General features: G+C 41.5%; 1 protein-coding gene across 7 annotated transcripts in view; it reads right to left on the bottom strand.

Moving 5' to 3' along the window:
• Window positions 1-7401: 7401 nt before the first annotated feature.
• The window catches only part of LOC148540320 (bone morphogenetic protein 7-like), a 217603-nt gene continuing 210825 nt past the window's right edge, over window positions 7402-14179 (bottom strand). For all 7 annotated transcript variants that reach the window (XM_088443291.1, XM_088443284.1, XM_088443318.1 and 4 more), the window contains one exon: window positions 7402-9305. In XM_088443291.1, coding sequence (XP_088299417.1) covers window positions 8016-9290 — 1275 coding nt within the window. In that variant the 5' untranslated portion in view covers window positions 9291-9305 and the 3' untranslated portion in view covers window positions 7402-8015. The remainder of the gene's footprint in view (window positions 9306-14179) is intronic.

Here is a 14179-nt window from a genome sequence, read left to right as displayed (position 1 = left end):
GTGCCGGGGGCGTGGCTGCCCAGAAGGAGGCGTTCCCATGGGAACGCCTACCGTCTGGGGCTGGCCCCACTGACATCACACGTGATGTCAGTGGGAGTGCTTTAGGCTCTGATAGAGCCAAAAGCACTCCAGGGCTTGCGGCAATGAGACCCTACCGCAAGGGTCTCGTCGTAAGCCTGATGGTCGCGATGGTCTTGACCATCGCGACCATCTTCCTGGCCGCTCGCTATAGCTGTGGGTGGTGACCCACAGCTATACGAGTGCCCAGGAGGCCGCTCCAAAAAGTAAGAGGAACGGCCCTGATTCAGAGCGAGCGCTCTGTCAGAGCGTCCGACTCTGAATCAGGGCCAGAGTCCGCACTAGTATTCACAATGTGAGGTTTGAAAAAATATCTATAGTTCATCAAAGAACCAACATTATGGTCTATTACCTGGTAAATCAATCTGACCCTTTATTGGTGGTGCTCCCAAAAGTAATTTGTGTAGAACACATAAGAACATTTTTGCTGAGAAGCAAAAGAACAAATAAAGTCTTTCTGGGGCACTCTTAAAGACGTGTATGCAAAATGATGAAAACATAAAACTTAACTTTTAATTGAACAACCCTTATATAAAACAAGAGTAGAAAGAATATACTCTAAGACAAAATCAAGAAAAATATACAATCACAGAATAAATTCATGTACTGATGTTGTTGCGGCGAAAATTTTAATAATATTCCTTAATTTGTCAATTCAATCTAAAAAGGGAAAAGTAGACACCCACCTCAATTCAATTTATACTACATACAATATTCAAAGTACATCTATTGAGGATGTACTTCATTCAATGTCTCACATTCAGATTCAAAAATCAAACAGCCTTGTATCATATTTTATACTTCATCCAAAATTAATTAAGTTTACAGAGGTAAAGTCAAAGTAAATAAGTAGAAAAGTAATAACCAGCACACAGAATATCAACAAAAGAGTCTGGTTTAGGCTTCTATTAGACCAGTCCAATCATATATACAGTATGTCAAATAATCACAGATCTGTACGAACTGACACAAGACTATTATGCAAAATAATCGACAATAATAAACTAGATGGTCATTCACTAATAATTATATCAACAGAGAGAGTAACAGTCTATGATTCAAATTAAAACATAATCAGTGTGTATTCAGCACTAAGTCAGATATATTGCTAGTAATTATCAATAAAATAGATCCTGGGATTGTAAAAAGCAATTGGTAGAGAACCCCTCGTGTACATGTGAGAATATCAGAGACGTCTGTGTGTAAAAGAATGTAGAAAAGCCCAGGGAAGGAGCTGTGTCTCACCACCTCTGCTTTCCTGGTCTGGAAACATCAAACCAGGGATGAGAGAGTGGTCCCCACTGTACCCCAGGGAAACAACAAATCAAATGCTTCTGCTGTCACAAGTCAGACTGCGAAAGTAGCTGCAAACAAGGCCTGATTCAGAATTGGACGCAGTGTTGATGCTACATGTATGCGGTCGATGTCAGAGCATGTATCCGAGCAGCACTGCACATGCATCCTCATGGTTACCACTGAGAGTTGCAGAATGAATTTAGACAGATAGGCAGTTTCATTGGGCGTGTCTGTGTGGTAATAGGGGCTAGCCCAGAGGTTCCCAAAACTCAGTCCTCAAGGAACCCTAACAGAGCAGGTTTTAAGGATAACCATGCTTCGGCACAGGTGAAAATTAGTACCTCAGTCTTTTAAATTAACCATCTCTTCTCAACCATGAATAGCCTTAAAACCTGGACAATTAGGGTGCCTTGAGGACCGAATTTTGGAAACCTCTAGGCTAGACAGATGCAGGCATGGCGCTGTCAGCAACTGCATCTTTTTCCACATTTGCACTGATACCAGCAAATGGTGATTGTGCACCTCCATAGGACTAGTGCAATCTCCAATGGTGCATCTTAATGTGCACAGCAGCCGACTAGCGCCGCAGCCAGTGGGCACCTGTATGAGTCCCATCGATGCAGTTGCGCTGCAGAAAAATACAGATATGTCCACTTGCAACTTTGCCGTTTGCACGGTAAATTGTGCCATCTATGACACAAGTCGCACGCCCACAAACGGGTAAGCATGCTGCATACGCACACATAGGATTGCATGGTGTGAATGCAGTGCACTGCATGGCGTACCATAGTGCACGCAGTCACTGCAAATCGCATGGTGCGATGTGTGTGCATCAGTGGCGTAAGTTCATCCCTGACGCCCGGAGGCAAGTTATAATATGGTGCCTCCCTGTCACAGCCACTGACACTGTATTGTAGCAATTTGCTTAGACGAAGGCAGCAGCTGATGGTATGACATGGAGCTCTCCACTAGTGTATGGTGGCTTCTCAGGCACTGAGAAGAGGTGCCATGTATTGGGCGGCCGTGACGGTCCACTCCGGGTACACAGTTACAGACCTAAGTTGGGTGAATATGTTGTGGACAATGGAGAAGGTGCCCCTTCAGAGCTGGAGCCCGGCGTTAGGCGTCTCCATTGTCTCCCAAACTCCTGCCCCTGGTGTGCATGTTTCCAGTGCAAGCAGCAAGGATGCAAGAGGACACATCTGTATGCAGTCGAGGCTGTAATAGCGTGTGCTACTGCACCTGGCCAACTATAAGAAAAGTTGTGCATTCATACTGCAAAAAGTCACAATTTCCCTTTAAATCTGATTTTGAATAAAGCACTTAATCTGGCCATCCACTATACAGTTTTCTGTCAGATATCTGTCCAATCTGGCTGGTTGGAATGAAAATCTGGTAATGTATGGGAGCAAATGACAAACGTCCATTTGCTCACAAACACTGGAAAATAGCCAAAAATGGTTGTTCAAATTGGTTAAATTTGTGTGTTTTAACCAATTTGTCTGAACAATTTTTTTTGTCCTTTTTCAGTGTCTAAAACCATATGATCTACTGTCAATTGCTCCCATACATTACCAGGTTTTCATTCCAACCAGCCAGATTGGACAGATATCTGACAGAAAAATATATAATGGATGCCCAGCTTTAATGAAAGTGGCAGTGTTTGGGATCACCAGGAAAGCCGATTTTCAGAGCAGCTTTCCCAGCATCGGAGCAATATATAATTGCATCAGTAATATTTTATCTGACACCGCAACTCATGTTTCAGACACTTAATCTATGAGCTGTTATCACAATTCCAAAGCTTGGTACATCCATCAGCCTTGCAGCCTCTATAGAAACCTATGGTCTGAAATGGAGGGCCCACGAGATCTCGGATATCTACTGTGGTCCATCGTTCTTACATTCAGGAACTTCCCCCCCTAAAAAAGGGTATTGTATTTTTTCAAGGGAATATCTTGCAAATATATTTTAATAAATATGCCCTATAGAGATTAGTTTACTACTGTCAGGCATAGATTTCAAATGTTTGCACTTCAAGGCCAGCTAGTGCTCAGTCTAAGAATGTTTCACCATGGCGTATCCTGCTAAGCTAAGGATAATTTACAATGGCCACCCATCTTAGAAATGTTAAGTTACTTTGGTTCACCATATTATTTGTTTGCATTTATACTTGTATTGTTACTTGTCTTTGGCAGTGATTTGTTTTTTCCAGGAGGAACATTTTGAAAAGGTAATTTGCTGGAATAATTGTGGTTACAGATTAATAAACATAATAGATTGCTAACCTTTGTGTAGTTTTGTGGAGTGTAGTGAGGCTTAATTCGCATGTGGGGGGTCCTCAATTCATGGCATTCATTCAGTAGGCCCACTGGCGATTGTGTAGGGTCTTACAGAAATCTACACCAAAAAGAAAAGGGGCATTGTTATTATCTTTATAAAAGAACCCTACTATATATTATTCATTAGGTGGTCACTGACCATTGTGAACATTAGTTTAATGGGATATCATGATTGAAGCCGAAAAATTTACTCTGTCTGTTCCCCAAATGCTTTCTTTCCATATCCCAGTTATGTTTACAATGGGACACTCTAAATTTTATATTAGTAAGGAAGTTAGTACAGTTATAGTAGATAATCTGTAAACTGGACAAATCCAATGCCATAATAATACATTTGACTTCTCACTGGCAAAGTATTCATCTGTTCAAAAACACCCACACCCTTTCATATCTATGGAGGTTATTTAACCCGCAGAATAAGGTGTTTATTTTCCATTTACATGTACACAGGTCATTCTAGAATTGATTATTTATTGACATCTAACCACTTTCCCCCTATAATTGCTTTCACTACAACCCATAATATTCTTGTTTATGACCACTCCCAGGTTCATTTGTCTTGCACATCCTGATGACATGTCCTGATTTTTATTTCTGACACTATCATTCTGGTGTAATGCAATGAGATAATTTTTGTAGTGATCTCACTCACAGATGGTACAAGGGATGCCAATGCTTACATTACCTGCACTGCAATACTGGCGCCGGTCATAGTCCCGGTGCCAGCATCCCGACCGCCGGGATGCTGAATGTAAGTAGCGGGGCCTAATCCACTGTATGTAGTTAAATTTACCAGCGGCTGGGATGCCAGCTGTCGGAATCCTGATGTTAGAATCCCGACCCGGGACTAAAGATAGCCCGACGACAAAATCCCAACAGCCAACAACCCGACCAAAGGTAAGCAGAGCTTTCTAGCTGTTAGCTAGGTTTAGAGTGCGAGAAGGGGGTGGTTAGAGTTAGGCACCCCCGGTGGGAGGTTAGGCACCACCAGGGGGAGGTTAGGGTTAGGCACCACTAAGGGAGGGTTAGGGATAGAGGGGGAAGAATGGTAGGGTTAGGGTACTTAATTCCCCTGTTGGCATCTTCTCCCTTTGGGCTTCCGGTGTTGGGATATGAACCGGCGGACTTCATTCCCATGCCATATTATATATATTAAAAAGGGGAAGTGTAAACATAAATATGATTAGATAGTAACTTGTAGTCTCTTTTTACTAATATGATTGATAGCTTGATAACCTGTAATCTGTAAAGTAATTTGCAATCTTGTATCTTTTCAACAAGATGTGACTATAGCATTCTGTGTGATAGGTAATATATGGTTTGGTTGATAATAACCCTATATTACATGATCTTTAATTACCCACCATTGTTGTGGAAATCCCTTGCTGTTATTATGATTGGATTATATCCAAAAATTAGTGTTGCAGATGTAACTTAGTTACCCATTGTCTACGGGAGCAAATCTGTTTTGTGGATGAATCTTAATTACCCATTGTCTACAGGAGTAAATCACATGTTATGAAGGGTACACACTGTGCCGGCAGATCTGCCGACACAGCGGCGATCAAGTAAGCTATACAGATTTACCTATCGGCCACTACGTCAGATGTTCCATGACATCACAAGTTGAGCTGTTAGTCACTGGCTATCCCTGCAGCAAGTGTACACAGAGCCAGATGCACCGATATACTGTATCTGCGGATATATCGGCCATCTGCTGTGCTGCAGAGAAGATGCAATGTGTCTGTGAACGAGATATATCACGAGTATGTTGGGGGTGTGCACCTCCCATATGTCTGAACTATCAGCCGTTCAATTGAATGGACGATATATCACTCAGTGTGTATCCAGCTTTAGTATTCATACATAGTCTTTCATAGCTATCAAACTATCCTAAAAGCGGTTTGCTAAAATATTGCTATATACAGCAATGTGTATTTTATAAAATAGAGCTCTGGTTCTGATTTATCCAGGAGACCGTTGCAACTTGCATTTGCTCATTTAATTTCAAGCATATACAGTATTATACTAATGTATCTAATTATTTGAGACAGTATCTGGATGTATCCTTTTATCTACATTCCCTTACAGTATGTTTGAAAGGAAATGAAGGAGGTATCCATGCTAAAAGATGCACAAAGTGCTGGTATATAATATTAATATCTATTACCAGAATAATCTTTTATATTTGTATTCACAAATGTTGTATTCACAAAATCTTAGCTTAAAGGATATGGTAATAATATATAGGATACATAAGAGATATAGGAGTGTATAATATGATAAGCTAACAATAAAATACAATGGGATAGTTATTAAAGCTCTGTGTTCTAATCACATGTCCATGCTCTATAAATATAGCAGGTGAAGTAGCTAGCTTTAACCTTTATATAGCCCAACTACCAAGTCTTGGGGTAATACCACTATGACTGTCGCATTACCCGTAAGGGTGAGCAGGACCCTGGCTACTATATTCCAAAGATAATGACAGCGGCTAACTTACATTAGATCCACAGTATGTGGAGAAGGCTTGTGGGTCTCTCTGAACCAACAAACGTTTTGCAATAACGCTTGAAAGCCAACGTTATTTCACCGGCAATCCTCACGGACTATTATGCCTGCTTTATTTGCAGAGTACGATTGTTAAATTAATTACGTACATTAAGTGGACATGTTATAACACAGATGCTGAGGGGTGCAATGTTTTCAACATATTGTAACTGTAGGAGTTTCTATGCAGTAAATGCTACGAGGGTTCTATATTATTAATTTATGTAATTCTATAACATTTGCGGGTTTTTTTATTCACATCTGCTTATAGTACTGTGAAGACATATATTTTTTTGAGAATACACCAATTGTGAAATAATCAGGAAAAAAATACATGAAAGCTGTATCAAGAGTTCACAGTCTAACCTACTGTATTAAGTATCCGTTCTTTAAATTAACTAAAGCTAGGTAAACACTATTAGATTATCTGTCTGATCTGGTTGTCTGAAAGAAAAATCTGGTAATGTATGGGAGCAAATAATCAACCATTTGTTCCCAAACACTGGAAAAAATGCAAAAAAGGTTGTTCAGACAAATTGGTTCAACTGGTTAAATATGATGGGCACATCTAACCAGTGGATAGAAACAAGCAGGGGAATAAAAAGAAAACAGTCAGGTGTAGCATAACATTATCAATGTGTAGGCTTTTATGTCTTGTCATATATACAGCATATATATATATATATATATATATATATATATATATGCTGTATATATAAAGTGCTGCTTCTCACCTCTATGGTGAGAATTCAAGTGTGTTGCCCGTCGGTGGCCACTAGATGGCGCCCAATGGAGCAATTCAATTGTTGCTCCGTTGGGACACGCACAGCCTCTGGCACTGAAATTTCTACTCGCAGCTGAGCAGAAATGATCAAAAAATGACCCGTTTGAGCACTCAATGGCACGACAATTTACAGTCATTTTGACAGGATGCTAACTAGTATTTAATAATAGCCAGCTCCACGCTTAATATAAATAATTGTAAGAGGAGTTTGAAAAAGGTGGGGAAGCACCAGATCTCTTTTTTAAGACACTAAGCAAAAATGTTTTTTACATAACATGTCCAAAAAATAAATAAAACAAAAGGGATTTTACTGCAGGAATGAATGTATTCAATGAATAGAAAAAAAAACCATGATGTTCAACATATTTATTAAATTATAAAAAAAACCAAAGGAACCTTTACATGTGATATTCAGGATACACCAAACACAGCAATTAACATTTTTGGGGACCCCGTCTCCAGTACTTCTTGAGACTCTGAAATTGCAGCACAAACTTTCTCTTTGTTCGAACTTTTTTCAATCTACTAGCATCAATATACGGTATTCCTTGCTGCCATACTCCACCTTCTGAGTTTATGGTTGATACAGTCGGGGGAGCGCTTGTATTTTACTCCAGTCCACAAGCACCACTGGGTGGTCTGGCAAAACCAACTAGAATTTTTATTTTTAAACCAAAACGTTACATTATATAGAACTTCATAGAATTAAAAAAAAAGTACCCCGAGTTATACAACGATGTTTATGCAAAACTACTCAAAAAGATAATAAAACTATTTCCAAAATAAAAGTTAGAAAAATATATTACAGTATGTCACATTAAAATAAAAATCATTCTTCATTATTGCTACATTAATACAAAAAAGCTCTTAAAACATCAAAAACAAATACTTAGGGACACTAAAAAAATTGAAAATCATGCTGTTCCAATTTCAATAATTGTAACTCCATGTCACCTGTAGTGGGTCTAGTGGCAGCCACATGATCGAACTACCATGTTTCTATACTTTTTCAATATAACATTGGAACGGTCATCAAAATATAGGACAGATATTCCCTGGAGTTCTGTAGGGGCACAGCATGGCTTTGGAACAGTCTCAGGGTTAATGAAGTGAACTAGAGTTTGGACAATTGCATGGTTAGTGGCATTCATGTAAGAGTTCAGTGGGAAAGCACATTCTCCATCACAGTAATAAGCAGCATAGCCTTCTGGGGCAATGATCCAATCTTGCCAGCTCAGATCACGGAAGCTCACATAAAGTTCATGCTTCTTACATGCTTGCTTCCAGAAACGGTGGCCACTGTGGCTGTTGCTACTCCTGAAGCTCTCTGTAATATTTGGTAGTGGGAGATCATCCTGTTCTGTGGAGGCCTTGGCTCTATCTTGATTCCAATGTTTACCACTTGTAGAACGTATGTTACGAAGGTGTATTGTTGCTGATCTAAAGAATGCCACCATGAATGGCTGTTTCTCTTGTGGACCACTTCTGTCAACTAGACCTACAAGTGTCGGTTTAACACTTTTATAGTCCATAGTCTCAACTGTCAATTGTAGGCCAAGGTTGTACTGTGGATTAACTACCCAGTGATTACTAGTTGCAGTAATGTCAAATGTCAACCATCCCATATCTGCCCCCCAGATAATCAAAGTATCAAGCTTGAACAGTTGACTTGGGTGTTGTTGAAGGACCTGGTATATACTAATCTGGTATGTTTCATTATGTTGAACTTGTTCTTTATATATTCTTAATTCAGCAGCTGTCACCTCTTCCCCAACAGGAATATCCACAAGATCAAATCTTAACTCCTTGCTATAGCACTGATGACAGAATTCGGTGTCATTTTCAACCAGATTAACAAAACTCATGACCAGATCAGCATCAGCAAGAAAATGTTTTTCCTGGAGACTAATCAGGGGAGGCTTTTCTGTGTTGAAAAATGGCTTGAAGTAAGGAAAATCAACATCCCCCTCCTTTCCGACTTTTATTGAATTGTACAGATCCATCATAAATATTGGTGCAGAAGTCCGTTTTTCATGTGAGTGAGGTTTTGGTCTATGTGGCAAACCCAACACAGATAAGATTTCCCTCTGGATCTCTCTGCGTTCATGGCTCCTCAGCTTCTTCTGGACAAAACTGGAGTGAATATTATTTTCCAGAACTGAATCAGATGTTATCAATCTCAAGGAAATGTAGCAGCAGATCAATGTATAGGTTATTCCACTGGATCTCACCACATTCATTTCTAGAGGATGTTGCTGCAATACAGAGAGAACATATCAAAGATCTATAGTAATAATCTAAACCATGTACAATTATCTACTGTACAGGCAAAATGGACCTGATAATCTATGCATAGACTGTGCTATATAAATGATAGCTAGAAGTGGATTGGTTGTTATGGATACTGTACATCTTCCCTTAGCAAAAAAAAAATTAAGCAGAGATTGGAATAAACAATATTATGTTAGTATCTAATGTTGCAACAACCATTCAGTTTCTGATTTTCCACAAAAAACAAATGGGAATTCCATCAAGGGCAACAATAATTTATTAATGTAAATATTTTGTCATCTTTTTTAAAAATATGTATGATTGATGTGTAACTTTTATAAAAGCTATAGGCAAAAAAAGTTACAATATAGCTATATATCTAACCCATGTCCCGATATATAATACAACAGTGGTGGTAAACCTTTTCTCAAAGTGTCAGTACGTTATTGCTATAGGACCCCAAAAAGGGAGATTCCTATGTATATCTAATGTCAGGAGATGCAAAAACAGATTTGAGTCCCCAAGATAGGATCATGAACCGCAAAATAAAATAGCTCATGTTGTACTGAGTTTATTTAGACGGGATGTAGTCTGTGAGCCGAGAGTCTAACTGCCAACCGTCAGCTTCCAGACTCTCTAATCCCGGCGTGGTACTAATGACAGGCATTGAAAACTCAACGCCTGTCATTAACCATACGCCGGAAGACCGACGCCTGGCATACCGAACAAAGGTAAGCCGGGGATGGACAGCCTCGGGGGGAGGGTTAGCCACTCCCCGGGGAGGGTTAGGTTTAGGCTAGGGGAAGGGGAGGTTAGGATTAGGCACCCCCGGGGTGAGGTTAGGGTTAGGCACCCCCCTTGTGACTTAGGTTTAGGCAACGGGGAAGGGGGGGTTAGGGGGTAGAATTAGGTTAGCGATACTTACCTTAGGGACGATAGGGATCTTCACCCTTGCCGGGCTGCCGCTGTCAGGATTTGAACTGCCGGCCATGCGGACGGTGGTAATACCTACTACACCCATTTAGACAGTATGTTTTCAGGCATCCTAGGAAGGGCTGGCTCTTTTGAGCAGACAACAATTCATGGGGGTGCCAACCTATAAGGTTTGCGCCGTAGTGCGACTGTCATTGGGACCAATTACTGTAGCACAGGTGTGCACATGCATACCCCCTAGGTGCCATTTGACCAGTGCAGCCTACCAAATCATTCTTCAATGATCATGACAGGACATTGTTGGGTAAACTGGAGAATGGGTGATAGTCTTAATGCTCCCACACTATCCTACACTTTCTGAGAACAGGTTTCCAACTGTTCCAGCAGAAACAGGTGCTCTTGCACTCCATGTCTGGGATGTGGGGTGTCGGAGCTCTGCCTCCCAGCTCCCAAGACCCTTAGGTGTGATGTTACTAAAGGGAACAGAGAACGGCACTGCCTGTACCTATAGCGGTATGTCATCAGGAGACTGGAGTCCACCAAACAGAGGTGAGCCCAAGAAGGCATTGTGTTGCCATATTGGGTACACTGGTTGGTATAAAAATGGGGCATTGTATGGCATAATTCCTGTGAAGGCAATGTGTTTTTTTTTTTTTTACTATGTGTGGGATGTACAGTAGTTAGATTGGTGGGGCACTCCAAAAATGATCGCACAGGGTGATAGTAGTAGACCTGGGGCTGGCCCTGTTCCCAGATACCAGTTACCCATTTAAACATTCCATTGTGTGTGTATATTTTATATACATTATAAACAGTAAATTGATAGTCAGACAGACTTTAGCATTGGGGAAAGGAGTAAATAGTCAATGGCAGCGCAAACATGACAAACCATAGTTTAATGTGAGAATGGTTACCTTCTCAATCTAGCATAGTTTCCAATATATGCACTTACTAAATTCTGCAGATTCCCACTCTAGCTAATGCAGTGTACAATGCTTTCTCCCAAAACTGGTTAGATTGCTGTGGGGTGGGGTGAGTGCATTGTTCAAATAAAGGTTTGCAAAGCAAATGAGCTAGATCCCCCAGAACTTTATCCTGGCTTCAGTGCTTTTTGTGCCTGTGAATTCTCACATAAGCATCTGTTGCCTTGAACTGCAAATGTGATGCCACAACTACAATGCTGCATTATAACTATACTGAAAACATCAACATCTGATCACTCAAAGAAGAGACCTTACAAAACTGCTAATCTCCAAGCCAGGAATTCTCATGCATTCAGCAGCAAGGTATTTACACATGGCATCTCATTAAAATACATTTATTTTGAGTTTGGGTCTGTAATGCGTCTCTTTGGAGCTGTTCCCCACGCCTCTTGTTTTCCATAAACCCTTAATCTATTTTCTATTTTTCTTTCATTAATGTATTTTCAGAGATTTCACAATCTCATTTCCTGCTACTGAATTGATGTCACACACTTTTCTTTTTTAAACAGAACTCCCTACTTTTCTGGAGGAAATTGTAACACTGTAAAAGGACAAATCAAATCCTGTATTGGTCTGAATTACAGTTTACATACTTCAAATAAAAGAGCTAAATAATATAACTTACATAACTGAAATACTGTGTGACTGCAGCTCATGTGCTTCTCTTTACATTTTCTTCTACTCTCTACTCCCCATTAGGGCACCTAACACGGGACTGCCAACTCCCGGCAGCTTATTGTGAGTGCTTTAATCACTATTTCAGCAATGTATATAAGTCGTGTCCTTGTCCTGCACTGTAATGTACTGTAAGTTACTTGTTTCTTGTTCACCTATTAGTTCTATGTACTATGTAAGGCGCTGTGGAACACTTGTGGCGCCATATAAATAAAGGATAATAATAATTTGTGCTGGAGTACACAAGATGGGAGGATGAGGAAGAATCTCACCATACAGTACTATATGAATGGCATCAACAAACAAAACACTGCAAAGCATATCTCTCTTTAGGGATTACTGTGATCAGAAAGGTATCCGGTCATTAGGTCTACATTTTCTAGATAGACAATGTTTGGGTAGACAATGGAAGATAGACAGGCAATAGATAGACAGGGACTGAAGGTCGACAGGGACTGAAGGTCGACTAGTGACAAGGTCAACAGGTACTGAAGGTCAACAGGCAGTAGGTCGACAGGGTCAGAAGGTCGACACACTAAAGGTCGACTGGTAACAAGGTCGACAGGTATGAAGGTCAACAGCCTGAAGGTCGATAGGCTGAAGGTCAACACAATAAAGGTCGACTGGTAACAAGGTTGACAGGTATGAAGGTCGACTGGACTGAATGTCGACAGGGTCAGAAGGTCAACACACTAAAGGTCGACTGGTAACAAGGTTGACATGTACTGAAGGTCGACATGGTCATTAGGTCAACACTCATATGGTCGATATACAAATCGTCGACACATGGTTTGTTTTGTTTTTTAGCCCTAATCTTTACCCTAACCCTCCTCTTGGTGCCTAACCTTAACCGTTGGGGTAAGTGCCTAACCCCAACCGTCGGGGTAAGCGCCTAACCCCAACCATCGGGGTAAGCGCCTAACCCCAACCGTCGGGGTAAGCGCCTAACCCCAACCGTCGGGGTAAGCGCCTAACCGTCAGGGTAAGCGCCTAACCGTCAGGGTAATCGCCTAACCGTCAGGGTAAGCGCCTAACCGTCAGGGTAAGCGCCTAACCGTCAGGGTAAGCGCCTAACCCTAACCGTCGGGGTAAGTGCCTAACCCTAACCGTCGGGGTAAGTGCCTAACCCTAACAAAAAAAAAAAAAGTGTCAACCATTTGACTATATGAGTGTCGACCTACTGCCTGTCGACCTTGACCCGTCGGAGTAAGTCTTTAACTGTCGGAGTAAGTCCCTAACCCTAACAAAAACAAAAAAAAGTAGACCATTTGACTATATAAGTGTTGACCTACTGCCTATCGACTTTCATACCTGTAGACCTTTTTACTTGTCGACCCGTCGGAGTAAGTGCATAACCCTGAAATTTTTAAAAAACAATGTGTCAACCATTTGACTATATGAGTGTCGACCTACTGCCTGTCAACCTTCACACCTGTCGACCTGGTTACCAGTCGACATTTAGTGTGTCGGCTGTCTGACCCTGTCGACCTTCAGTCCCTGTCTATCTATTGCCTGTCTATCTTACATTGTCTACACAAACATTGTCTATCTAGACAATGTAGACCTAATGAACCACACCCGATCAGAAAATGACAAAAGATACTTAATATATTTCACAGTCTAAACACTGCATTTCATACCACTTCTCTTCTACATTCCACAATCCTGGTTACTGTAGCCAGAGACTTTTTTGGAAGTATGCAATAACACGTAGGGCTGTAAATAAAGGTGTGACAGCGTTGGTGCCAGACAGAGCACCTGGGCTCTGCGGGTGGTACCTTCACTGCCCCACAGCCCTTTGCTTCTGGCTAGCAGGATCAGGGCTGCCAAGGACCCGGGTACTGATGGGAGCGTGGCCTAATCGTGGCTGGTGTGGCCACACCCCCTTAGGATTTTTTAAAAATTACTATTTGCAGCCGGAGAGGGGGGCACTATGAGCCTCTCAGCCCATCAGAAATCGAGGGAGGCGATCAGTGTGATCGTCCCACCCCCACAGACAGAGGAGAGCAGTCTCCCTGCTCCCACACAGCAGCATGTGATGGGCTGCTGATAGAGAAGAGGGAGGGCAGCATCGGACCCGGGCCCCCATCAGGCCCCGCCAACAAGCCCGGGCAATTAGTACCCCCCCCTTGGATAGCCACCCCTGAGCAGGATGCCTGGAATGGCACCCTGCAGCCAGTATCGCTGCTGCAGTGCTGCACGTAGTGTACTTTCGACGCTGCAGACAGGCATCATGCCCTATGTACAGCTGCCTGGAGCGTCTTGAA

Source organism: Taudactylus pleione, unplaced genomic scaffold (genome assembly GCF_031769625.1).
Source record: "Taudactylus pleione unplaced genomic scaffold, aTauple2 ptg000019l, whole genome shotgun sequence".
NCBI lineage: Eukaryota > Metazoa > Chordata > Amphibia > Anura > Myobatrachidae > Taudactylus > Taudactylus pleione.
This window is presented reverse-complemented; position numbering and strand designations above follow the sequence as displayed.